This window comes from Argopecten irradians, chromosome 11 (genome assembly GCF_041381155.1).
Source record: "Argopecten irradians isolate NY chromosome 11, Ai_NY, whole genome shotgun sequence".
NCBI classification, from domain to species: Eukaryota; Metazoa; Mollusca; class Bivalvia; order Pectinida; family Pectinidae; genus Argopecten; species Argopecten irradians.
This window is the reverse complement of record NC_091144.1, coordinates 24,695,851-24,723,533: the sequence shown is the minus strand read 5'-3', so window position 1 is coordinate 24,723,533 and position 27,683 is coordinate 24,695,851. Positions and strand designations below refer to the sequence as shown.

The 27,683-nt window shown below is 35.9% G+C and overlaps 1 protein-coding gene across 1 annotated transcript; it reads left to right on the top strand.

The window, feature by feature from the left end:
* Positions 1-1,843: 1,843 nt before the first annotated feature.
* LOC138334497 (DNA polymerase lambda-like) lies at positions 1,844-27,683 on the top strand. Its single transcript, XM_069283155.1, has 11 exons — positions 1,844-2,628; positions 3,377-3,454; positions 3,663-3,770; positions 4,817-4,996; positions 6,088-6,216; positions 9,180-9,348; positions 9,475-10,057; positions 14,057-14,079; positions 22,162-22,364; positions 24,320-24,481; positions 25,982-27,683. Exons 1-11 carry the CDS (start codon positions 1,990-1,992, stop codon positions 26,087-26,089), a joined length of 2,382 nt encoding a protein of 793 aa, XP_069139256.1. The 5' UTR covers positions 1,844-1,989; the 3' UTR covers positions 26,090-27,683.

The window sequence follows — 27,683 nt, the reverse complement described above, 5'->3', positions numbered from 1 at the left end:
TGTCAAATGTACTTAGTCCGCTTACCCCGCCTACATTATTAGACTTTTAAGGTTGTTTTGCCTATTAGGCCTAGGGAAAATTATTAAAAAAATACTAATTATATACGCAGGTTCAGCGGACTAAAATCTACCTATCATAAATCTCTTTTTTTTCGCTCTTTCGCAAACTCCCGCTTTTATTTCACCATCCTATCATGATATAACCTTCAACTAGATATCATGATGTCATTACGGCGGCACTGAAGTACTATCTAAACCGTTTTATAATTATGTCTACTTGACAAAAATTATAAAAACCACAGAAAGTATAATTAAACACATTTGAAAATTTATCACCTTAATGAAAGCATAGTCGGGATAATTAAGTATGCACATGATATATAGGTTATCATATGTTATTAAAATGTGACTCAGTACAGAGCATACTAAATATTTTTGTAAAATAGACAGATGAAGGAAAAATTAGATATTTGCACGTATATTAATAGAAAATTCGGGTAAAAGAGGCTTGCCAACAAACAGATTGTCGAATTTTCAATGCAGTCCGCCCTTTATCAAGACACACGTAAAAACCAACACGGTCACATGATATCGGTAGAACAAAAAGACACGGGAAATAATAGGGGGTTCATAATAGGATAATAAAGCATAAATAAATTCTTAGGGAATTGGAGACCGAAGATTTTGTCTAGTCCGCTAAACCTGCCTATATATTTAGGCTTTTTGATTTTTTTGGCCTAATATATATTAGGAAAAAAAGCCCAATAATATAGGCAATTTTAGCGGACTAGATTTTGTCATGCTCTTCAAAAGAACGGTCGAGATGTTTAAAGGTTTCCGAGCGTTCAAGTAACAAAAAGTCGATTCGCCCTGTGCAGTTTATAAAAGACAATTGGTGCTGCATGGAGGACGGCTCCTTGCCTTACCCCCAGCAGTTAGCTACTGTCGTAGCAAAAAAGATATCACCTTGGCTTCTGACGAAAAAGCCAGTCAGCCTAGGTAATATCTTTTCCGTTACAACAGTAGCTACCCAAACAATTTTATTAGAGATAATGCAACATTTCTATGTACTAAACACAATGTAAATAAATATGACTGTGACCTTCGACACGTGACTTCTTTGCTGACGACAGATGAGGAACTCCATTAAATAAGCATTTTTAAACATGTTATTTTTGCACAAATATTACTAGTATATAATATATAAAGTATTGTATCATATTATGGATTTATATGCAGTTTTTCTGATCATGATGTTTAATATAGTTTTTATTCAGGCAATCAGAGATTTAAATCTCTGAGGCAATAAAACAAGGCCGTAGGTAACTTATTGATCCTTAACTAAAATAAGAAATGTTATCTTTGTTATTCGAAAATCATTCGAACTGGAAGCGCCTTTCTTTAAACCAATTATCAATCAAACAGTGTTTTTTTCTAAACCATCTGGAACTTTTATTACATGTACTGTATATTGAAGTCATCCCCCAATATTCAATAGATTACTATGAGATAGTCCATGGGTGTAGAGATCGTAAGTGATCGGAACCCCTGGAGTATTGAGGATTTCTCTCTGTAGTTTACAAAGGAAATCTTTGCAGGCATGTGATTGGTTCAGATTTTTTCCTCAGAGCTGCCTTCAGTTTTTCTTTGAGATAGACTAGGGACTTAGAGATCTAAGTGACCGGAACCCCTGGAGTATCGAGTATGTCAATTTATTTTATTCCGCGGCTCGTGCTTGGGTCACGACTACAGTTTTCGTACTAACTAGTTGACACCAAAGCAGCAAACCAATCAAAACACTTCTCTTACGCGTTCTTGGAATTTTATTTGTTTACATCCGGTCGGCGGATTGCTGACAGAAAGCTTTACTCGTCTGTCTTGTTATGTTTGATATATTTTTAACCGTGTTTATTTTTCTACGTATGATCTATCAAAATTTTTAAAGCTATACATATATATTTTCATATACAATAATTCAGATCTTCTAAGATGACATCAAAGAAACGAAAACTTCCCGAATCATTCCAGGTTGCGGAGTCAAATAAATTCTTACTGGGATGCAAAATTTACATTTTGAAAGCAAGCATTGAAAAGATGAGGATGCAGATATTTACTTCTCAGCTTCAAAAATATGGCGGCATTCAACATGACCAGTTAGAAAGTGACACTAGTCATTTGATAGTCGATGACAAAATGGAAGCTGATAGGATGTGTAGAATTATGAAAATAGATAAACCCCCAGAAAACATTCAGATATTAAAAACCAGTTGGTTGAGTTCTTGCTTTAAATCTAAAGACATGGTCCCAACAAAAGGGTTTGAACTTGATTTATCAATCCTTGAAAAGAAAGATGTATTGGAAGATAGTAATGCTAATATATCAAAAGATAGTGATTCTTGCAATGATAATAAAAATACTAAGGAAAATGAAAGTAAGCCAGCTAAGGTTGGAGTCATGTTCCGTGCCTATAAGAAACCTAAGGTTGAACACGAAGGGCAATATGATGACCCTGACAGTGACTACCAGGCAAGTGATAATGAGGAGGAAGATCCGATTTCTGGAGTGGACAGTGACCATACCTCAGCGAACACAACACCACCACATACTTCCCCTGGTAAAAATATACAGGTGAGTAAATGAATAACTTATTAAGTTTACTGACTTTAAGTTCTGATCGATAATGGTTGAACAAATGATTAATCTTGTGGTTATTTATGGTCATAAAGTTCAGACATGCATGGACACAAGTGGCTTGCACTTAAGTTCTGTTGAAATAAACATGTATTTGTTTGAGCATAGGCTTTTGATTCTATAGTTAATATACAGACATATGTACTTCTGCTATAAGGTATTCTGGTATAGGTGTTTGTATAGCATAATATTCTGAAGGCAAGGCCTAAAAGGGCACAGCCAGATGTTTCAGTAACCATTAATTATGCAATGTTAAAAAGTTCAATTTATGGAAATAACGGAGCCAAATTTTCTGTTTCTTTTTTATTCATATATTCTCACTCCATCCTTGTCCAAAAACCCCCATTTGAGAAGGAAATCCACATAAGGGAAAGAAGAATTTTTTATTTCCGTAACAGATATTCCATTTTGGGTCAGCTGATTATATTGGGAGGTGGTTTATCACTTGAACGCTTGCAAATAAAGAGCAATTGCACTGAGCTTCTGCTGGATGAAGATTACTTTCCTCGGATCATAAAAGCGTTTGAACCGCTTGATTGTATATTGAGCTGACTTCAATGCATCACATTCACGCTGATCAGATTTTTTACAGTTGGTAAAAAAATGGTTAAATTTTTCATTCACACACATTATGTGCCTAATGTTGATTTGATGTGATACATATATTAAATTTTTTATATTTCAGACGTCAAGTTGGGTGTGTGCACAATCATCCAAAAACACCTGTCCAAACTTAAACAAACACATAACAGACAAACTGGAGGTATGGTATCCATGCTCTTTATAAAAAAGTAATTGATTGAGTCTATCAGTCTATTAGTTTTATTGTAATTTGATTGGAAATTAATGAATAAACCTAATTAGAATCTGATAATTGTTTGCATTTATCACCACCATCTTTCACACATCTTGTATGCTAGAAAATGTTAACTTTACCAGAAAACATGAAAATTCTTTTTCTTGAATTACAGGAAATGGTGAAGACATATGAGAGCACCAGTGATAAGTGGAGAGCCTATGGCTACCAGAAAGCAATCCAGGCTTTACGCAGACTACCAAAGCCTATCTCATCCTGGCAGGTCCGTTTTTTACGTGCATCATGCTCAGTTTAAAATAAACTAAGAATTCACATAATTAAATGTTTATTAGTTCCCCAAAGGAAAGCTTTGTAGTTTCTGTATCCAGAATAATAGAATAATACTAATACCCAGCTACGTTAAAATTTTAAAAATCTAAAAGTTTGATTTATTATAGTAAAGTACAATAATTAAAAACCCTATATTGATAAAAAAACCTGGCCTAAATGTACTGAATATTTTTGTTGATCTCGTTAAATTTAAAGCCAGCAAACCAAAAATTCCCAAATTATTGAGACAATGCATAATTCCCAAATTTGTTATAGAATGGTTCAATAATTGAAAAACCTATACATTGCATTGCAAAACAAACTGGCCTTAATGTACTGAATATTTTTGTTGATCTTGTTAAATTTAAAGCCAGCAAATATCATTGAGACAATGTATAATTCTACAGCCTATTCATGTTCGATTTTAATATAACTTCATGACATCCTCAAAGAAAGGAATCACATTTTATAGTTATCTCCCTTTGACTGATCTGACCATATTGAGATAGCCTTGTGACTATTCCCCAGTCCTTCTCATGAGTGTTTTACTGTGTTTCACAATATTAAAATGTGTCAAATTATATCCTGTTTGAGGGGGGGGGGCATAATGCGAATTCATGTATATAAAATGTATCACTAATTATCCATCCTAATATTATTACACTCAAACTTCATTACATGTACCTCCTAGTTGACAGCCAATTAAGTAGCACCAAGAGACACGTTATATACATTTCGATGAACGACTCGATATTACCAAATAATGTGTAAGAATCAAATTTAAATATCCAGTAATATGAGTATTCAAGTTCCCTTGAATATAATGCAAAATATTTTGTTGAGAGCAACCCTAATGGACAAAAACTTTTGGCAATCTTGATCCCTTGTGACACCGTCCTAGATATCCATTTAAAAATAAAACTGAATATATTGTTTATTAAAAGTAAAATGCAGATATAGTTCCACTAAAAGATTTAGATTTATTTATTTTGTCTGCAGGAAGCAAAGGATCTTCCTGGTGTTGGAACTCGTTTAGCGGACAAAATCTGGGAAATCGCTGAAAGTGGTGAATTACGAAAACTCAATGAATTTAGATCTAGTGACGAAGTGAAAGTGATGGAAATGTTTGGAAATGTGTGGGGTGCTGGGGCTCACACAAGTCGGACTTGGTATCAGCAGGTAAGCTTTGTCATTGCGAGGTCATCAGGATAAGATGGTTATGGAAAATCTGGGATTTATGTACTACGTGATTAGTTGATAACTAATGCTGTATTGGCAGTGTCATCTGATTCTCAATACAATAAAAATTATCTGTTATCTTCTTTGTTTTTATACAAAATCTGACTTTCTGATTTGCCAATTAATGTTTTATACCAACCTGTACAATATGTTTGCAAACTTTTGTTTGAATCAGCGTTACAAATCCAAACAATAATTTTTTTTCATTTTTCTATGCGATTAAAAACTAGGGACGTCAATGCTCAACTTAAGTCATACTAAACTGACAATTCAGTCTAAGCGAACATTAACATTTGCATATATATCATAAAAAAACCCAGTTCTTATGGAAATTAGATAAGTTAGTTTTACTGTGATATGCCAAAAAGTCCATGGTGGTGCTCAAACTCCCTTGATGTCCGCCATTACACATTGTGGTCGGATGTCTTGTATGCCGAACCCAGGCTCTTGCTCATGGAGTAATGCAACTTTCGTCCACAAATACTCAAATCACTCTTACAGTAGTGTGTTTAACTTATTAGGTGCATGCTCCTGTCCCTTTAAAGTCTTTGAGGAAAACTTGAAATTAAATATACCTATCAAGTTTGTGTTATAATATAAGAGGGAACTGGTAATAAAAGCATACATGAAGACAGGGATGCCATTTAATTTTATTGCCTATAGTCACATGTGTTTGTTTTCAAACCTAGGATTATAATATTTTAAAGCACAGAATATCCGAATTGGCATCCAAGATTGACTGTTGAAAATTGTTGGTTCTTTTTTGCATATTAAAAGAAAGTGTGGACTTTAATTAGCCTCTAAAAACTTTTGTAACCAAACAAACTTGTTTTTGAGAGAGAATATCTACCATTCGTCAGAGGTGAAGCATCTTTAAAATAAATTGGAATGTTCTTTGCTGAATCATTGTTTGGGTGTAGGGTGTACTATTTTTTAAAATAAATTGTGAAAATAAGAATCTTTTGAGGAAAAACAACTGTCTATGTGTATATTACATTGATGTTCTTTGCTGAATCATTGTTTGGGTGTAGGGTTTCAGAACGCTGGAAGACCTGAGGACGAAGGCCAATCTCACAAATCAGCAGAAGATAGGTCTGAAGCACTATGATGATATCCTCGACAGGATGCCGTGGGCAGAAGCAGCGGAGATTGAAGCAGTTGTAAGTCTTCAGCTTTACCAATATATTGATTTTTCAAGGCCATGTATGATAAGAAATTTGGTTTTATTGACAGCCGTGTCAGTTTTATTGATGAAGGTAAATGATTTAGTTGAAGTGGAAGTGGGGTGTATTTGAAGCTGTAAACATTTTGTTGTTTTTCTTTTAAATTTATTTTTAGTGTCCATCCATCTGTCTGTCTGTAAAAAATTCTTGTTATTGCATGCTATTTCCCAGAAAATACTGAAGGGATCTGTCTCAAATTTTATATGTGATCTCCACTTGGGCAGTGTTTGTGCATATCACATTTTGGATGATCAGGCAACCACATGGTGTACAGGCAGGCACCTTGGCTTTTGATAATTAAAGGTTGTTACCACTATTCTCAGGAAGCACTGAAGAGATCTGTCCTAAATTTCATTTCTTGGTTTTCCTTGGAATTTAGTTATGTATATTGTATTTTGGGACTGATCAGTCAAGGAGATGGCAGACAGTGAATTAGTTTCCACTTTATCATATCTTTGATTCCACCTCTGTATAAAGACCACCTGCTAAATAAGACCTCTTTCTTTTGGTCCCACATGACCTATTTCTATACAATTTGGCTCTCCATATAAAGTCCATCTTTCCTCTTTACATGGATAAAAATATCCACACTTCTGGCAAGACAGCCTGCATGCACAGAACAGTTGTGTGATGTTTGCAACAATTACACAATACTGTATTGTCGTAATGACAATAACATTTCAATACATTACATCAACATTATCATACATTTATGTAATGTCAACATTAAATAAATCAGAAAGCGTTCAGGTTAAGAGAACAAAAATCATTCACCCTTATGAGCAAGAGAGAAATGTGAATCTCAACCCTCTCTGTAAGATTCTAAAGTTTTCAAACACTGAACAAGCCTCGTATTTGATAACTTTTAAAGAATATAACCTCTTAGGTTGAGATTTCCCTTTATCACACTCAATTCTTTGTCCCTTTGGCTGATTTATGCCATTTCATCTTTTCGTCTTTTCGCCCCGAAAAGACGAAAATTAAATATCTTAATTCTCATCTTTTCATCTTTTCTCCCCGAAAAGACGAAAAGTAACAAATTTAAATTTCGTCTTTTTTGCGGCGAAAAGACGAAAAGACGAAAAGTCAAACACGAAAAGACGAAAGTGAAGCACGCTAATTAGCGCCTTTAATTTTCGTCTTTTCGCCTTCAAAATTCTCGTCTTTTCATCTTTTCGTCTTTTCGGGGCGAAAAGACGAAAAATTAACAAACCTTAATTTTCGTCTTTTCGGGCGAAAAGACGAAAATTAACAAATTTAAATTTCGTCTTTTCGTCTTTTCGTCTTTTCGCCTTTTCGCCCCGAAAAAATACAAATTACAGATATACTTTGTCATCTATCATATACGACAAAGATTATAATGTAATTTCTAATGTATAATACTTATATAATCATATATATACAATAGTATTAAACCACGGGACATGCGTCCGTGATACTTAGAACGGAAAGTGGATGGAATGTTGACGAGATACTGAGAAATCATTTTGGTGGTCTTGTTTATCCTAGAGTCACGTAGTTAATTATGTATGATTATATGGTGTTGTTTTGATAAGCAGGTGCTCGTTGATGTTTGATTCATCACAGCATGAATAACGTTTCATTGTTAAATACACGCAGACGAATTCTCGTTAAATTAATAACACTCTATATTCTGTGTTAGATAAGCGTCATGACCATCCAACACATTTGCCAGAGAAAAGCCTGTTACATTTTATACATCTCGCGTTCTGAATAAATCTACCGGCTTTCAATCCAAGTCGCTATCGTTTGACCATAGGTAAATTATTTGTAACGTGACAGTTGACCCCTGATTACATGTGTGAGCCCCCAAAGAAGGAAGAAAACAATAAATTGAAAACCTTCCAACTCATCACTTCAGAAGAAGACAATTTTAATAAGAGGACGCCATATTGTTAATATTCCTAAATATTCAAATTCTGAATTTTTACCAGTAAAACGTCAAACACCTTCCAATCCATCACTTCAGAAGAAAACAATTTTGATATTCTAAATATTGACCAATGAAATGTCGAAAAGCTTCCCACCTGTCATCAGTGTATAAAATAGTTTTGATGAGATATGTGTTTTGTACCTGCTTCATGCATCTGACATTTATTTCCGTGTTTATATGCAACGTGTCATTTCATTTATATGCCGCACCTTTACTCGAGATATTTTTAATAATTAATATTTGTATCTAACTTGATAAAAGTAAATTTAATGCCATCCAAGAGATGAGCCATTTACCCCCAATACCTTGTTGAGTCATTTTCTCCTGAGTAAACAAGAGCTTGTATGGGGGTGGCTTTAGTAGTGAAGTGAAAACAATTGATATTCCAGAAGAAGGTGATATCATGAATGAAAGCCAATGCGGTTAATGAGATCGATCTGAGGCCACTGAAGTGTTGCCCTAGCCTATGACAAACAGATCGATCCACTGCATCCAGATAGAGACAAATTGGAATCATTGTAACAAAATCATCAACACCATGTTCATATTGTTGTTTGTTTTGGTGGTCTGGACAATAACATCTCATTTAGATAGCTCTAGAGTGTAATCACAGGTCTCTGCTCCAATCTAATCCCATGCATGAGTAAGTAGAGAATATTGTTCTGGTCCTATAAGTACGCATGTTTACCCAACAGTACCATCTGTCTAGGGATCTGTAGTAGTGTCTTCAAAACACTTACGTGATTTGCTGGTCAGTCTGTGGTCAGTCTGATCATCCAGTAAACAGTGCAAGTAATTGACCAATTCATAAGATTACATTATCTTCCGTGTTATGTAGCATATGACTGTTATGTCGTGTTTGGTTATACCTTTATATTAATGGGTTCCACGAGAGACGGCGAATAAGTTTTATGCATCGTCCTGGGCATCTTGTTATCAATATCAGGTCTGGCCCACCACGCCTCGTCCTATGCCGTCACGTCCTGTTCTGGCCCACTACGTCCCGTCCTGTGCCGTCACGCCCCGTCCTGTGCCGTCACGTCCCGTCCTGTGCCGTCACGCCCTGTCCTTTGCCGTCACGTCCTGTCCTGTGCCGTCACGTCCCGTCCTGTGCCGTCAAGTCCCGTCCTGTGCCGTAACGTGCTGACCTATGCCGTCACGTCCCGTCCTGTGTCGTCACGTCCTGTCCTGTGCCGTTACGTCCCGTCCTGTGCCGTCACGCCCTGTCCTGTGCCGTCAAGTCCTGTTCTGTGCCGTCACGTCCCGTACTGTGCCGTCACGCCCTGTCCTGTGCCGTGACGTTCCGTCCTGTGCCGTCATGCCCTGTCCTGTGCCGTCACGCCTGTCTTGTGCCGTCACGTCCCGTCCTGTGCCGTCACGTCCCGTCCTGTGCCGTCACGCCCTGTCCTGTGCCGTCACGTCCTATTCTGTACCGTCACGTCCCGTCCTGTGCCGTCACGTCCCGTCCTGTGCCGTCACGTCCCGTCCTGTGCTGTCACGCCCCATCCTGTGCCGTCACGTCCCGTACTGTGCCGTCACGTCCCATTCTGTGCCGTCACGTCCCGTTCTGTGCCGTCACGTCCCGTCCTGTGTCGTCACGTCCCGTCCTGTGCCGTCACGTCCCGTCCTGTGCCGTCACGTCCCGTCCTGTGCCGTCACGCCCTGTCCTGTGCCGTCACGCCCTGTCCTGTGCCGTCAAGTCCTTTTCTGTGCCGTGACGTCCCGTACTGTGCCGTCACGCCCTGTCCTGTGCCGTGACGTCCCGTACTGTGCCGTTACGTCCCGTTCTGTACCGTCACGTCCCGTCCTGTGCCGTCACGTCCCGTACTGTGCCGTTACGTCCCGTTCCGATTTGTTGATCACTAAAAGCTGCCCTTATCATACAATGGGGACATCAGTAACAATTCTAACCTCATATTTATAAGGTTAATTGAGTAAGTATTGAATATTTATAAGGTTAATTGAATAAGTATTGAATGTTACGTCATTTGTTAGTAATGTCGGAAAAATGTGACGTTGCGCCCACATGCACATGGCTTCACTGAATAAGTTCAACTGAAGACACATAGTTTGCTTTTTCTAGAAATACTGACTATTCAATTATCATAACCAACGTTTTGTCACCAATGGATGGTTGCATTACAAGTATTTTTACTTAGTACTTGGTTTGGCGCACTGACATGATGTGACGTATCAAAAATTGGACACCCCATATTATTTGCGAAATCATATTCAGCAAATTGTAAATTATAGCATAATTTTTCGCAAATGTAGAATTTTGTTTGATCAAAATGTATGAAACAGTATATTACACCCACAGGGGGCCAACTCAATGAAAATGGATGTTGTCATACATTTTTTGTATTTGGTAAATGGACTGATGAGTATATATGACAATAAGGTGATTTTTTCAGAAAATATTAGATTTGATTTTTTTAAAATCGGGATATTTACTATAAAACAGAATAATTATCCCGTTTTTTAAATAATTTTTCAAATCTCGTATTTTCTGAAAAAATCACATGACTGTCATAAAATACTCATCAGTCCGTCCACAAAATACAAAAAATGTATGACAACATCCATTTTCTTTGAGTTGGCCCCCTGTGATTACACCAGAGTATATTGTGGTAACTACAACAGTTTGTTTGATGGTGTTCTGAATCATGCACAATTGATCTTTATACTCTCTAGTCATGAAGTTATTTTCTGACGAATCCGAGAAGGGTGGAATGACTTCTCTGTTTTCTAAAATGTTGTAAAATAAATATTGAATATGAAAGGAGATAGACCAAGACAAACCGATACTGTGGTTGAAAACATCTCAACCGAAATTCTGACCAATATGACGGGTAAATGAAAGCCTTTGCATATTTCTTACGTGCTGGTAACAACCAGGGTCATTTATGAAGATGTGCCGTGTTTGTTGGTGAAAGAAATACGGACTGTCCGGAGAAAAACTACCGACCAGAGGTCAGTACCTGGCAACTGCCCCACTTTTCGGGGCATCTTATATAACCACTCGGCCACTGCAGCCCTCTAATGCTTTACGTACTTGCAGTCACATAAGTCATGATCGATCCAGTGACCTATATAGGAATAATGATGTGACAAAGTGCATTCATAACGATCATAAAAACTGTCGTAAATGACATCGACTGCATTCTGATTAAATGATTTATATACGCACTTAACTGGTGCTTAGTTACCTTTTCATACACAGTGTATTTCCTATTAGCACCTTTTACCTGTGTATACTCTTGAATATGTGTCTGTGTTGTATAAAGCGACAAAGATCATTTCTTGTCCTTCGAATTACAATGCAATTGCGAGTTTCTTGATGAATACTTTACAATTTATCATCAGTTAATGTAATGTGTAGGGTAATCACTTTCACCTATTACTAGTCTACGGTGTATTGTATTTAACGATAAATTAATTGTGTAATAGAAATGATGAACAGTTTAAATTGATTTATGATCTAACTTGACATGCCCTGGCTAGACAACGCATGTGTATAATTTCCCTGTACTAAGTAGACCCTCTATAACCTTCCGTCTTTTATATGTAGAAAATCGTAATGTGAGGCTCTCTAATTGTTTACAATTGTCTACAAAATATAAAGGATATTTCATTTGTATTTATTGTATGATTTTATTAGCTTACTCGGCTGGAAGGTGGATAGAAGTAATTCCTTCGAAACGCTACTAACGATAAGTTTGTCCATGGAATGTTTTGAACTGGCCAGAAACATATCCTTGGGGGAAGGAGGAAATATTTTGTATATAACTTGACTATGTCCTCATGGGGTAGGAAAAGTGAGTCTAATAGGGTGAAATAATGGGAATTTCTTTAAATCGTTACAAGTCTTATTTGTTTCTTAAAACGCAAGTTGAGTTATACAGGCCCTCTAGGCATCTTATTGTATGAACAATGGATCTTTGTGTGGGAGGTGTGCTATTGTATGGTTTCTCCAGCACTAATACTAGAATTTTCCCCATGTTTTCGATGTTTTTGAATGAAAACTGGATATATCACAAGAAACCTTGTCGGTATTGTTTACAAATAGAAAACATATTAGTAAATAGTTATCTGTTGACGAAAACAATGGCTTCACAACATAATTATGCAATGACGTCATAGGCCATTAGTTATCTGTGAATGAGAAGACATGCGAAATGATTTAAAGTCAAGAGGAGTAAAATATCGGAAACACTGTCAGGTAGGACCACTAGTTACATTGGCGGTGTTGACAACAACACGATATCGCATGTATGGCTTCATTGTGTTGAGCTGGGATGATACTGCCAGACAAGGTCATGAAAGGGGAGAGTGGACCATCCTACAGCACTAATTACGGCTGTGATTTTAAGTGGACGGCTAACAAAGGAAGTGGATAATTGTGATGGCATACGTATCAATTAATATCCCGATTTTATTTATCAAGACAGTAAACATAGACGGATTGAAATGGTGAAATGGTGGAGCCGTCTTATTGCGACAAGTGGGTAGGCAAACGCAGGAAACGAGACTACTAGAAAACACAACAAGTCGTCAGAGAACGAGGCCATTTTATTAACACCAATTAATATCCAGCATTTGTTATCACAACAATACAATATACATAAAAATATTGCTATAAACTTTACCTATATAACTCAAGTTATTTAATCAAATTTAGATGACCCTGACGCATGCTTGTGCACGAGGGGCTTGTGCACGAGGGGCGTTTGAGAGGGAGGAAACCGGAGTGCCCGGATTAAACTCGTATGATTGTGTATAAAGCTACGAACCTTATTAGGCGACTTATATAAGTGATTAGACAAAAAATCTTTTATACAATTTACATGTTTATCGGGTGTTATTCGGATAAGATCACTGACTTCTTTTATGTGTATATGAATTTATAGTCTATGACGTCATAGTCATAAAGTCTCTTTAAGATTGAATTCATAATACATTTCAAATGTTCCGTCTACATTACACAGCTGGTCTTACACTTGAATTTCCATACATAAATGTGCCCGAAATAGGATATTAAAATCAGTGATTGTTTGAAAACGAAATCTCTTAAGTCACATAGCATTTCAATATAGATATGTTAATTAATAGGTTTTCCACCTTTGTATACAAATACCGAAATGCAATTTCACCTGCATCCCTTAATTCTATGCACTCTATTATGAAAGCAGCAAACTTTTTCGCTCAACATGAATAATCTGGAAAACAACGGGTATTTTTGACAGATAATTGGCTAACATCGTAATATTGCTCAATATAGAATCTTTCATTTTCCATCTTTCATATTCATTTTCAAATGTGATATTATTTTCGACATATTCTCCAATGGTATATTTTTGTGATTGTGTGTCATTTAACACTACAGTGGACATACGTCTGAGAGAAGGTATGACATGTGCTAATTTAAATGTAAACTGATGTCCTTGTAAGTCCTGTTCAAGTTCAGTTTAAGGTTGTTTATATTAACGCATTTGAATGATAATATTATTTGTCTTATACCATATGTATTATAAAGTCAAAGTCCCTTACAATTTCCATGAACCTCTCACACTGCTAAATATGTGTTATTGAGATTAAAAACAATAGTAAGTTACGATATTGTCTGATCACGATTTCATGTTATGAAATACAAAATGTATATAATGTTTTCAATTTCATGTTTGATACGACCAACTGCGCGTTAAACGACTAAGAGAGATTGACCAAATGATATGTGACTTTTGTCATATGGGGTGCTGATCAAAGTTATATAGTCTATACCACAGTACCTCAACTATGTATTTGATTATTTCCCCTTTTTAGCTCACTTGGTCCGAAGGACCAAGGTGAGCTTATGCAATACCGTAGCGTCCGGCGTCCGTCGTCCGTCCGTCCGTCAACAATCGACTTCTTCTCCATAACCGCTGGTCAGAATTCAACAAAATTTAACTGGTAGCATCTTTATGGGTTACTGACTGAAAATTGTACAAATGATGGGGCTGATCCCCGGGGACCTGAGGGACGGAGTCAAAAAAGTCAATTTGGCTATTTCCATATGAACGACTTCATCTATGCAACTGAGCATCGGAGAGAACTAATAATGTAATGGTAGCATCCGTATAGGATGGGGATTTAAAATTGTACAAATGATGGGGCTTACCCCCCTGGGGGTCTGAGGGGCGGGTTCAAAAGAGGTCAATTTGGCTGTTTCCATATAAACGACTTCTCTGAAACTAAGCATGGGATAGCACTCATAATGCAATGGTAGCATTCCGTATAGGATGGGGATTTAAAATGGTACAAATGATGGGGCTAACCCCCCTGATGGCCTGAGGGGTGGGGTCAAAAGAGGTCAATTTGGCTGTTTCCATATAAACGACTTCTTCTCTGAAACTAAGCATGGGATTGCACTCATAATGCAATGGTAGCATCCTTTTAGGGTGGGGATTCAAAGTTGTACAAATGATGGGGCTGACCCCCGGGGGCCTGAGGGGTGGGGTCAAAAGGGGTCAATTTAGCTATTTTCATATAGATAATTTCTTCTCTGCAACTGAGTTATATGGAGCACTCATAATGCAATGGTAGCATCCTTATAGTATGAGGATTCAAAACTGTACAAATGATAGGGCTGACCTTCCGGGGGCCAGAGGGATTGTGTCGAAAGGGGTCAATTTGGCTATTTCCATATAAATAACGTCGCCCCTGCAACTGAAGATAGGAGAGCACTTATAATGCAATGGAAGCATCCTTATAGGGTGGGGATTCAAAATTGTAAAAATGATAGGGCTGACCCCCCTTGGGCTTTAGTCGCGGGGCCAAAAAGGTTAATTAGACTACTATTTTTATATGAATTACTTCCTCTACGAAACTATGTATTGGATAGCATATTCATATGGTATCCATAGCATCATTATATGGTTGGAATTCAAAATTAAACTAATCATGGGGTCAATTTGTCTTTGTGGTTTTTCTATCACTAATTACTATATTACAGAATTACTCAAAGAAAAAAAACCAGGTGAGCGACACAGTCCCTCTGGGCTTCTTGTTTTAGTATACTATATTGATACTGTACATGCATATTTTGTGTATTTACATACTTCATCAGCACGAAGGCAAATCTGTTTAATCCCCAGTGAATGCTTTAACTGCTTACTGAATAAACATCATTTAACATTTAAAAAGATAAAGGATGTGTAAAATTGCCTATTTGAAATTATCGTCCTTTTTATGTTGTTATTATTTTAAGTTATAAACCAAGCAAATAAACCTCTATAACATTTCTGTCATCTTTTAAGTTAGAAGAATATTACCCCTGGTATGTTATTTTGCTTAACAGAATGTGTATCACACATATGTGACATTAATGATAATTTCATCAGACATAAACATCAGTAAATCGAATCATGATACTAATATTTTAGCCAATTTACACAGGCATCACCAGCTGTCGTTTCATATTGACGCCAATCATGTATGTTCATCACAAACACTATTGATTATAGAGACGGCTGTAACGTTCAATCAGGCACGTCGCTAAATTCTCTACGTCATAGATAATGGTAGTAGATCAAATCACATGAGGAGGACTTTGGAAGTCGTCATGCCTTCATTTGTCGCTGGCACATCCCCAATTTGTTCGATGTATTTGTACATTCATATCGCGAATTTTCTTGTCAATCTGATCTAAGATTGAAAAGGAATACCATAATACCTTTCCCCATCCCTGTCCTCACTTCCTGACAGTATCACTACTTATAGTCGACCAACCAAATTTTACATCCGGATTTCGTCGACTGTCTAGACCAATAACATTTCGTAAAATTTCGTTATTTGATTTCCTCAATAGCTGTTACCTAATTCCTTATGCGTGCTAAGTGTTTTCCGTGCGATTTTCACGATAGGAAATGACACAATTATCATCAATGGTGTTAATGATAGATAGTTCGTATCCGCGTAATGTTTAAACCCATTCGCCCTTTCCAAATTGTTATATTTTATTTTGAGAAAATGAACAAAATCGCGCACTAGAAAGAAGAGCGGTTTGACAACTATTCTTTATTATTTCGCGGACTAATTATTTACGATTTGATTTTACTTCAACGAAAACTTTGTCCCGCGAAAATTACTGATTGTTCGGTATGCTACTCTAATGTCAGTATGGACTAATAAAGTAAATTGACAACATTACAGAAAATGACTGAGTCGTCTATATCGTACATTAAAAGGCACTAGAACCTCAATCTCGCTATATAGGTCTAGAAATTGTATCGAGTGCATAAAACAGGTCGACGTAAGTTACATTTTGACTTCTGACGTTCTTTAAGGAAACGATCGTGTGTTCTCTCTCCAATACTATGTGGCACTGAAACGTCATAGTTGGACAGGTCAATCAAGGCCAAGGAAATACAACTTCATGACATGTAATTTGACGTCGATTTTATTAATATGCGGGACATGAATGAGGTCTTAATGTTTCTTTTCAGTAGCAGTTAAACTTTTATCTGATTGCCCAAAGCATATCCTGATATAAAGTGATACGCATCTTATCAATAAAATTAATATAGCTGTTTTTCAATATAGAGCAGCATGAAAAGATATTAGAACACGTTCTTACTTGGTGACTTTTTCAGAGTATATGTTATATTGATTGAATCTCATGGAATCTTTATCTGTAAAGGTATCAAGTACTTTGTGCTAAGATAAAGGAAATATTGTGATAGATGTGTCAGGTGTGTAAATGGATATATTTAATGTCATTTCATTGAGTACACATGTTATTGATTTTATCAACACGTGAAATTCACGTGAAGAAATATTGTCTGTGTATGTGAACAAATTATCGCTACTTTGTCGTTTAATATTATTATGGTAGTAAATATGCTTATATACGATTTTATGAAAAAATGATATATTTACCGTTATGTATGTGTGACTAGCATTCTCGATGTTTTAAGATAAAGTATACCCGGTAAGGAAACCGCCTTTATTGAACTTAATATACATGTATTAATTGTTGAGTTGAATATTGCTGACGAGTTCCGTTTTGTGACAGCTAATGTGATCAGGGGATTGGCCTTACTGAATCGCGATGATGATTATCAAGAGGTGTAGATCAGGTGTGAGTGTTAATAGTATTGATGGTTATAGATCTCTGGACAGGTGATGCTAGGATAGGTCTAATCAGCGGGGGAATGGGTACAGGTAAAGAAGGTAGCAACATATAAGGCGGAAAAACTGGAGGAGGATGGAAATGGGTTAGGTGAAGAGTTGGTCTCATCCTGAACTCATCGGGTATTGTCGCTATTCCCCGAGGAGTTCCGGATGGGGTTGATCTTAGACAGAGGGATTTAAATGGACCTGAGGAAGAGGAAAGGCATTAAAGGAATGGGGAGATAAAAAGTAGCATGTAGAATATCAGAAACCTTAAAAAATCAGTAACGTCATACAACTATTATCAGATTTTCATCAGTGATTGCAAAAACAGACAAGGCTCACAAAAACGTTTTAAATCTAAGACAGCATTTGTAATAACGATTGAGATATATCTGTGTGTGGTAGTCTGAAAATTTATTGTTTTTAGATGAATAATGTTGATGTTAAAGGACAATTCATTCTACGATAACATTAAAATTTGTATATATATCGGAAAACCCCCAGTTCTAATGGAAATTAGATCAGTCGGTTTTACTGTGATATGTCAGAAAATCCCATGGTGGTGAAATGCGTGTGAGAAATGTTCAAACTCACTCGCTGTCCGCCATTACACATTGTGGTCGAATATCTTGTATGCCGAACCCAGTCCCTTGCTCGTAGAGTAATGCTACTTTTGTCAAGAACAGCTCAAATCGCTCTGAAAGAAAGTGTTTACCTTATTAGGTGAATTGTCTTGCCTAAAAATCATTATATCACCTCCACAGTGGTTATGTAGTTCATTTGTTTAACGTGCGTGACTTTGGCTCGGATATTGGTACAGCGTACATATTGTACCTGCTTAATCGTATTGATCAACGATTTGTAATTACAACGGTATCATTTAAAATACTACAAATGACGTGGAATCTGTCAATATCTTATGTTATATGTTTCATAAGAAATTTAGAACAATACAATTATGCCATATTTTGCTTCTTGATTATGTAAAAGAATTAGCGTGAGTGAATTGTCCCTTTAAATGAGCTCATACAGTCATGCACATAGATAATTATGCATGTCAATTGATGCTAATCAGCCTCTTTCTAAAATATATATGATTTATACAACGCTACACGAGCATAAGGGAACATTATCCTTTTGCCTATACTCATATGATGCAAAACATTGTCAAAATGTTTATAATTTTGATATAGCAATGTGCCATTTAGAGGTTGTCTAACGATTTATGCTTCTTGTGCTGTGCTGACAGCCAACATTTTACGTCGCTTAGCTCTTTTCACTTGAAACATTAAAGTTTATCTAGGTTGATATTTGGACAGACTTTTCAGACATCATCAGATGGTGGCCTATTCAAATCGCTTTTCGTCCGTGGACCGTGGTCCGTCCTTCCGTCCGTTAACAATTCTTTTTATCGTTATTTCTCAGAAAGATCAGAAGGGATCATTCTAAAATTTTATATGTAGATTTCCTTAGGGCCTTTGTTGTGTATAATACAATTTGGGACCGATCGGTCAACAAGATGGCCGCCAAGCAGCCATCTTTGATTTTGATAGTTAAAGTTTGTTATCGCTATTTCTCAGAGAGTACTGAATTGATCATTCTGAAATTTCATATATAGGTTCCTCTAGGGTCCTGGTTGTGCATATTGAGACATGGGCCGATCGGTCAACAAAATGTCCACTAAGCAACTATCTTGGATTTTGATAGTTTGGTATCGCTATTTCTCCTGAAAGTACTGAAGAAATCGTTCTAGGGCCCTAGTTGTGCATATTGCGTTTTGGGACCGATCGGTCAACAAGATGGCCGACAGGCCAACATCTTGTATTTTGATAGTTGAAGTTTGTTACAACTATTTCTCACAAAGTGCTGAAGCGATCTGTCTCAAGGCTTACAAAAACGTTTTAAATCTAAGAATTATTTCATCATAGTTTCGTTCCTCATCACCATTGTATAATATATACTACGTATACAGCATTACCTTACTTTCTAAACTTTCAAGGCACTTTTCAGTTTAAGAAATTATTTTTGAGTCATTTGTAAAAGACAAGGCAAAACAACGAAGGTTATGGAGATTTGTTATCAAATGTTTACATTCATTTCAAAATGTTTTGCTTCAAGTTGTGAGATTCAAATTATGCAAGTTTTGTAAGGTGTAAACCAATCATCAGGTTAGAGTGAATTTAATTAATAATCAGTTGCGCTTGCAGATAGTATGCCACAAAAGAGATGGACCATGTCATTCTATTATGGATCTAGTGTTGTTATTACCTTTTTTTAGCCAAGAACTGTCCGCTATATAGTGCCTGATGTTTGCCATGTCGTATTGTCGCATTGGCAGGGGCTCAAATGCGACAGTCCGGCATTGGGACAAATTCAAGTCGACAATATGACAGAATATATCTGTCGCATTTGCATGTGATTCTGTCGCGTTATCGCATTGGGGAGTGAATTTTGTCATATTGTCGCGTTGTCGCATTGACGCGCTGTCGAATGGGCGCCTACTCCATTACACCAGTGCTAGCTGACAGAGATAAGCCATCTTAGTGCTATGTTCAGTTCGGTTGAGATAAAATGTCTTATTGTAACATTTTTCAGTAACGCTACAACTATGAAAATGTTTCATGCTTTAACAAGACCAACACGCTTAAAACACATCGATCGAAAACAGTAACGTGCATGCATTCGAATCGACGTACATTATGTCTAATACATTAATGTCAACATGCCTTTGACAACTGTTAGTAAATTACACTGGTGTGATGCTTGTGTGCCTGTAATCAGATGATATTTAATACTCTGGCTTCTTCTTGACAGAATTTTCATGTCGCCATCATGACAGACAATTTGCTTATGGGTGACTGTCCATCAGTCTCTTTAAATATTAAAGTTGTCACTAAACGTTTGTTTGATTACAAAACGTTTGTACTTTATCTACAGGCATGACTGTTTCTAGTTTCAAACTAAAGGGAGATAATCTAGTAATTATATTCAGCTGAGAAATTCTTATCAGGAACTTATGGTCTGGTGGCCAGTCTAACTCATTATTTTATGCTTTAAATATAAAGCCAATGTAAGAAATTATGTGTAGAACATTATATAATATACGTTTTTCCTCCCGTACTTACGGATACAACCATGGTTATGCAATCATGCAATGCGTCCTCACGACGTCACGTCTGCTTTCTCGGTAAAAAAATGAAATAATTAGAAACCGGGTTGGTTAAAGTACTGTCAAGGACGCAATGGTGGTGATTATGTTAAATAATGTCATGCAATTTTCATATGCTTGTATGATTTATTTGCAGTCGCGGTGTCGTAGAACTGAATACTTAAAAGTAGAGATATATCTGAAATAGTAAGGTCGACCTATGAGAGAAAAAATACCCGATCATGGAAAGAGATATCAAATTTCTTTGGTTACATTACTACATTTAACCGCTATCAAAACACCAGTAACAAAGAGGGAGGAAACATTACAATAGGTTCTGGTTTATCTTCGGTTAACTCGAAATTTCGATGAATGAGGAAATTTTACATTAAAGTACTCTTTTGTTTGTTTATATCCAATTGCACCGAAACTAAGTGCAGTTCTTACTACTGCGAATATGTGCATGGGATCGACATTAAGGAAATTGAATTTTCACCCGGTGTGATGTTTGTGGGATGAAAATTACTTTTGACTTTCCTGAAAACGAAACAGACATGAAATATAAGGATGCATTATTCTTTTCAACTATTAGCTGCAATATAGTAGCTCAAAAGACTTTTAAACAGGTAATGGATTTGTCTGCTAATGGAGAAAAGAAATGATTGTACAAACCATTTTTAAGACGCCTGTATCCATTTTATCGTACTTGCTGTATATCACTTACCTACTGGGCAATAAAACTGAACCGTATGAAATATCAAATTTACAGCGGGACATTATTTTTTCACATATTTAAAATATGATGGTCTTTTCGAAGGAAAATTATACAGCAAAAGTCTACAAATTATGAATTTGATGGTTGGTAAAATAGATATTAAGAAGAGTCGTTATGTTTCTTTTGGAAAAAAATACATGAATTAATGTATACGCTTAAAATTATTGTAAACCTCAAAAAATGTAGTGTGCCCAAGTACGTGATTTTCTGAGGCAGCGCTCCACTACGAAATATAGGGTACCTTTCGGCCGGGTTCGTATATTTTTTATTTTTCTGTTAGCGTGGTATAACAATTAAGATTGTTTCAGTGGAGGTGATCAAAAATTGTAATAGAAGGTTGAATGTGAATCTCTGGTGCCTCATTCAAGACGAACCTACTTGATACGAAATTCTGCTCATTCTTTGGTAAATTGAAATCCACGGTTTTCGCTCCTCTTTATTTATACTTCTTTTAACAAGCGTTTAACGAATTATATTTTGACACGAAGTGATGTCGTGGTCCCATCAAGTCAATTATTTTATAACCTATAACAATTATTTTCTAAATGTGCTTAATGTAGCCGCCTCGTTTTAAAATCAAACTTCGGACCAAAAACGGGAATCGATTGGTAGAAAATCATCCACAGAGAATGCAGCATAAACTCGCTATTTTCCCATAGATTTAACGATATTTTGCTCGTTGGTAAACCATGGACTGTTAAGATCTGTATGAGATCGTTTCAGGATAGTTTATTGGCCACCATTGGCTAACTGATACAGCCTAAATATTTTCTGGTGATTTAAATAGCACATTGACAACAATTCAGTTTTTTTGGTAGCCTATTTGCAGTTGTGGTTGATTCGGTGGAGGGGCGACAACTCTTTCATTCAAACTTACTTTCAGCGACGAAGTGCCGTTTTCTAATGAGAAAACGAAAACAGATTTCAGTTCAATGTATAATATTTTGTCGTTGATTTCAGGATTTCTCACGGATGACCTCGTGACATCGGAGGATGATGGTAACCAGAAGAAGTACCTTGGCGTGTGTAGGCTTCCAGGAGAGAAGAGACGGGTAACTAATACACATAACCATAATAATGGGTCGGGTCGGGTTGTTCAAACGGTGATTTGTCTAATCACAGTTTAACGCCAATTTTCAAATTAAGATAAAAATTATATCTTGTAATACTAACTTTATAAAATTTCTTAAAAATTCAAAATTATTTCTTGTAATACTAACTTTATGAAATGTCTTAAAGTATAGACTTAAAATATTATAATTACATGTGTTGCCGGAAATAATACCTGAAATTTTCACTAATGATGTCATTGAGCTCATCATCAACTTTGGACAACTCTCTTGGCAATTTAATTAAAAATTATATCTTCACTATATTCGTTACGTTATAAGCGAAGTTTATAGTCAATATATGTAAATTAATACAAAAAGGCAACAGTACTCTTGGTAAATGCTTGATTACAAAAAGGCAACAGTTTCGACTTAAAAATCTATACAATTAAAAGGCAGTGACAATACAAAAAAAAGTCACTACTGTTTGCAAAAAGGCAACAGTATACTGTGAGGACGGCAAATGTGTGCTTGTTCAAAAAGGCAACATTACTATCTTACAAAAAGGCAACAGTACTACTCTTACAAAAAGGCAACAGTACTACTCTTTACAAAAAGGCAACATTACTACTCTTACAAAAAGGCAACATACTACTCTTACAAAAAGGCAACAGTACTACTCTTACAAAAAGGCAACATTACTACTTTTACAAAAAGGCAACATTACTACTCTTACAAAAAGGCAACAGTACTACTCTTACAAAAAGGCAACAGTACTACTCTTACAAAAAGGCAACAGTACTACTCTTACAAAAAGGCAACAGTACTACTCTTACAAAAAGGCAACAGTACTACTCTTACAAAAAGGCAACAGTACTACTCTTACAAAAAGGCAACATTACTACTCTTACAAAAAGGCAACAGTATACTACTCTTACAAAAAGGCAACAGTACTACTCTTACAAAAAGGCAACAGTACTACTCTTACAAAAAAAAAAAGGGCAACAGTACTACTCTTACAAAAAGGCAACATTACTACTCTTACAAAAAGGCAACATTACTACTCTTACAAAAAGGCAACATTACTACTCTTACAAAAAGGCAACAGTACTACTCTTACAAAAAGGCAACATTACTACTCTTACAAAAAGGCAACAGTACTACTCTTACAAAAAGGCAACAGTACTACTCTTACAAAAAGGCAACAGTACGACTCTTACAAAAAGGCAACAGTACTACTCTTACAAAAAGGCAACATTACTACTCTTACAAAAAGGCAACAGTACTACTCTTACAAAAAGGCAACAGTACTACTCTTACAAAAAGGCAACAGTACACTCTTACAAAAAGGCAACAGTACACTCTTACAAAAAGGCAACAGTACAACAAAAAGGCAACAAAAGATACTACTCTTACAAAAAGGCAACATACTACTCTTACAAAAAGGCAACATACTACTCTACAAAAAGGCAACATTACTACTCTTACAAAAAGGCAACAGTACTACTCTTACAAAAAGGCAACAGTACTACTCTTACAAAAAGGCAACAGTACTACTCTTACAAAAAGGCAACAGTACTACTCTTACAAAATGTTACTCTTACAGAAAGGCAACATTACTACTCTTACAAAAAGGCAACAGTACTACTCTTACAAAAAGGCAACATTACTACTCTTACAAAAAGGCAACAGTACTACTCTTACAAAAAGGCACAATACGAACATACTCCAGTCTACACACACACTTCTCACGCGGAACATATTACGATTGCCATTTAATTACCCGGGGTGATTTGTTTTGTGTTTATGAAAAGACGGCATCCAATGTATACAATGGTCTGTGTTTTGTTATGAAGACTGTTTAAGCTAGTAGAATTAACGATACATTATTATTCATATATAACGATACCATTTTAGAAGTCACTGGATTACACTTATCTTCTTTTTTTTTATTCTAGCATCGTCGACTTGACATCATCGTCGTTCCGTACGATGAGTATGCCTGTGCCCTAGTGTATTTCACTGGATCCGCCCACTTTAATCGTTCATTACGACATCTGGCAAAGAAAAAGGGCATGTCACTCTCAGAGCACTCCTTAAACGTTGGTGTGGTCAGGAATGTAAGATACATAGATACATAGATACATAGATTTATTCGGACAACACACATGTAAACATGTACAGGATTTTTTATAATCCTATAATAGTCAGCTCTTAGAAATTCACGTATTTATTTTTTCAGTGTCGAATGGTCGAGTATTCTATAATTTTTGGTGTTTTCTCCTTAAGCGTTGAGGTGGTCAAAAATGTAAGTGTTGAATGTTCCATTTATACGTTGGTGACGTCAGAAATGCAGTTGTCGAATGGTTGAGCATTCTATTATAATTTTGGTGATTTCTCCTTAAACGGTGGGGTGTTCAGACATGTAAGTATTGAATGGTTGAGCATTCTATAATAGTTTTGGTGATTTCTCCTTAAACGGTGGTTTGGTCAGACATGTAAATGTCGAATGGTTGAGCATTCAATAATAGTTTTGGTGATCTCCTTAAACGATGGTGTGGTCAGACATATAAGTGTCGAATGGTTGAGCATTCTATAATAATTTTGGTGATTTCTCCTCAAACGCAGGGTTGGTCAGACATGTAAGTGTCGAATGGTTGAACATTCTATAATAATTTTGGTGGTTTCTCCTCAAACGATGGTGTGGTCAGACATATAAGTGTCGAATGGTTGAGCATTCAATAAGTGTCATGTTGAACTAGATTTGGTGATTTCTCCTTAAACGGTGGTTTGGTCAGACATGTAAATGTCGAATGGTCGGGCATTCCATCACTTTGGTGTCATGCAAAACTTATGATAAAGAATATCACAACGTAAAAGCATGAATTTTGGATCTGTAAGAAATGCAAATAGCAGAATTACATCATATTAACAATCGCCAACTGTCAATTAATCGTCATAGTACCGCATGTGACTTTGTATGGCACATGTTACTACACTTGCGTTTTGCCTTAGCGATCGGTCAATTGTTAAGTAAACGTCATGTAACTATTGTGTCTAAAAACATGACCGTATATCGTTTTGTTGGTAATCTATTATTCTCGGAACATCCTCTCCTCAAAGTTTCAGATAAGCTTGTCATTTTTGTGAAAGGCTTGAGATAAGCAAGTCATTATTGAAACGTTCTCCCAACGTTTGACAATTAGAGATAAAAGTATGTAAGATATCATTGGAAAGCTTTTATTTTCCTTCTAAAATATACAATTATTGTTTTTGTTTCACAGAATTTGTATGTTACCAATGATTGCTTGAAGTACATTATAGTAAATGTCACTAAAACTGGATTGGATAAAATAATCAATTAAACTTGGGATTGAAAATATGTTCAATTTCAACAATTTTATCTTTTAATATGAAAAAGGTTCGAACAACAAATAACAACAACAATATTTATTCGTGAAAATATATTGACACTTGGTAAAAAATTATGTCTGACCATGATACGAGATTGCACCTACGATTATCATCTGGCACAAGATGATATTGACGACTTATTCTGCTATCACTACCTTTTCTTGCCATCATCCATCAAAATAAAAGCTAACCTATCTGTGTTACAGGGTTCGGAGAAGGTATTTGAGGGTACACCCGTACCCACCCCCACGGAGGCGTCTGTTTTGGAGAAATTAGGTGTTCCTTACAGGCCTCCAGAGGAACGAGATCACTGAAACAAGCTTTGAGCACATCTATCGCAATGAGACATTTGGTGGAGAAACGTTGGTCTCATATATCACATGGAGACATCGGTGGGGAAACTACGTACATTTCACGACGGCCACCTCTACCTCTAAGTTAAAATACTTCACCGCCGACAGAGCATGAACGATGCTCATCATTTGATCAAGAATTTGTGTTAAATTGTGTCTAATTAACAAAAATCATTATTAAAAGAATACATTTGTCTTTTGATGTATGCGCAATCAGTACTTCATGCCATATAGGACATAATGAATTATGTTTTATATTTTTATCTTTAAGTAAAATTAGAAGCTCAAACTTGTCAATGGTAGTAATGGTGTAAAGTAAGGAACTGAATAAAATACTAATTCTTCTGCTGATAATTTGATAGAGAAAAATACTATTTGTCAGCGGTGTAGCATCTTAAACGTATGTTTGCAAGATGAAATACGAAAGTGTCATCAATATAACGAAATAAAATGTTGTTATATTCCTGGATGTTGAACAAGTCAACCTGACATATCCACATATGTCGTCGTTCGACTTAATGACTGTAAAACATAATATAATTATTTTATGGTTACATTATTTTGCTGAATATCATTAAAAGAAATGCAAAGTACATGTTATATTCGATATGTGGAAAATAAGCGCCCGATAATATCCAAGTGTTAGCAAACTTCTGAACGAAAAATACATTCATTGGTTTTATATCACTGTTCGAGATAAATACGTCATCGAATTAACAAATTATTTATATTTTCATTGACACACTGTAACTAAGATACGTCAAAACAAGATCATTCGCCACGGGACAAAAGTCCAACAAAAACAACATGTAAAATAAGGTCAGAGCTTAGACGCTATCTATAGTTGAGATAGAAATGACTGTGATACCCAATACATCATCCTTATGACCGGAATGATAACTGAATGAATGAACTAATGATAAATCACCATTGTATTAATTACGTCTTAAATTAATTGATAAATCTTTCATCAAATACCAATGAAATAATATGAAGCATTTTGGTGTTAATGAAATTGTGTTGATAGAAGCGTTTCTATATCTATGTAGTATTAACGTGATTTAGATGCTTGTTTGAATGAGTGATATTTATTGAAATGTATTAAGTATTTTTTTAAAGAATATATTCAATACATGATCATGATTATAATTGTTGTATTTGATATTGAAGAATTATTTGAATGCATCAATATTATGTTTAATGAAATGAATTTGATAACTAATAGCATTATATGATTAGATACATGTATACACCAACGTTTGAATTTATAACTCATTCACCCCTGAAGACACATTAAAACTCTTCTAAATCAAAGACTGGACCAGTCCATTATGAAATTCAAGGAGTTAGTGAGTTAATGATTTTCGTGATTAGTATGATGAGCTGATGTTTTTAACGTGGTATCATTTTATCACCAGAACTATTTTGTCGTACTTATTTATTTATTATGTTTTGCATAGCCCAATATCAACTCTGTGTAATTGTCCTTTAGAAATTTGATGTTTAATGCTCAATCCTGTAGCAATCCGGCAGCCTAATAAATCTATAAAAGAAA

Coding starts and splice junctions, on each gene's coding strand:
- LOC138334497 (XM_069283155.1), top strand. CDS start 1,990: ATGACATCAAAGAAACGAAAACTTCCCGAATCATTCCAGGTTGCGGAG. Junction 14,080..22,161: donor ACTTGGTCCGAAGGACCAAG/GTGAGCTTATGC, acceptor GATTCGGTGGAG/GGGCGACAACTCTTTCATTC. Junction 22,365..24,319: donor TTCCAGGAGAGAAGAGACGG/GTAACTAATACA, acceptor TTTTTATTCTAG/CATCGTCGACTTGACATCAT.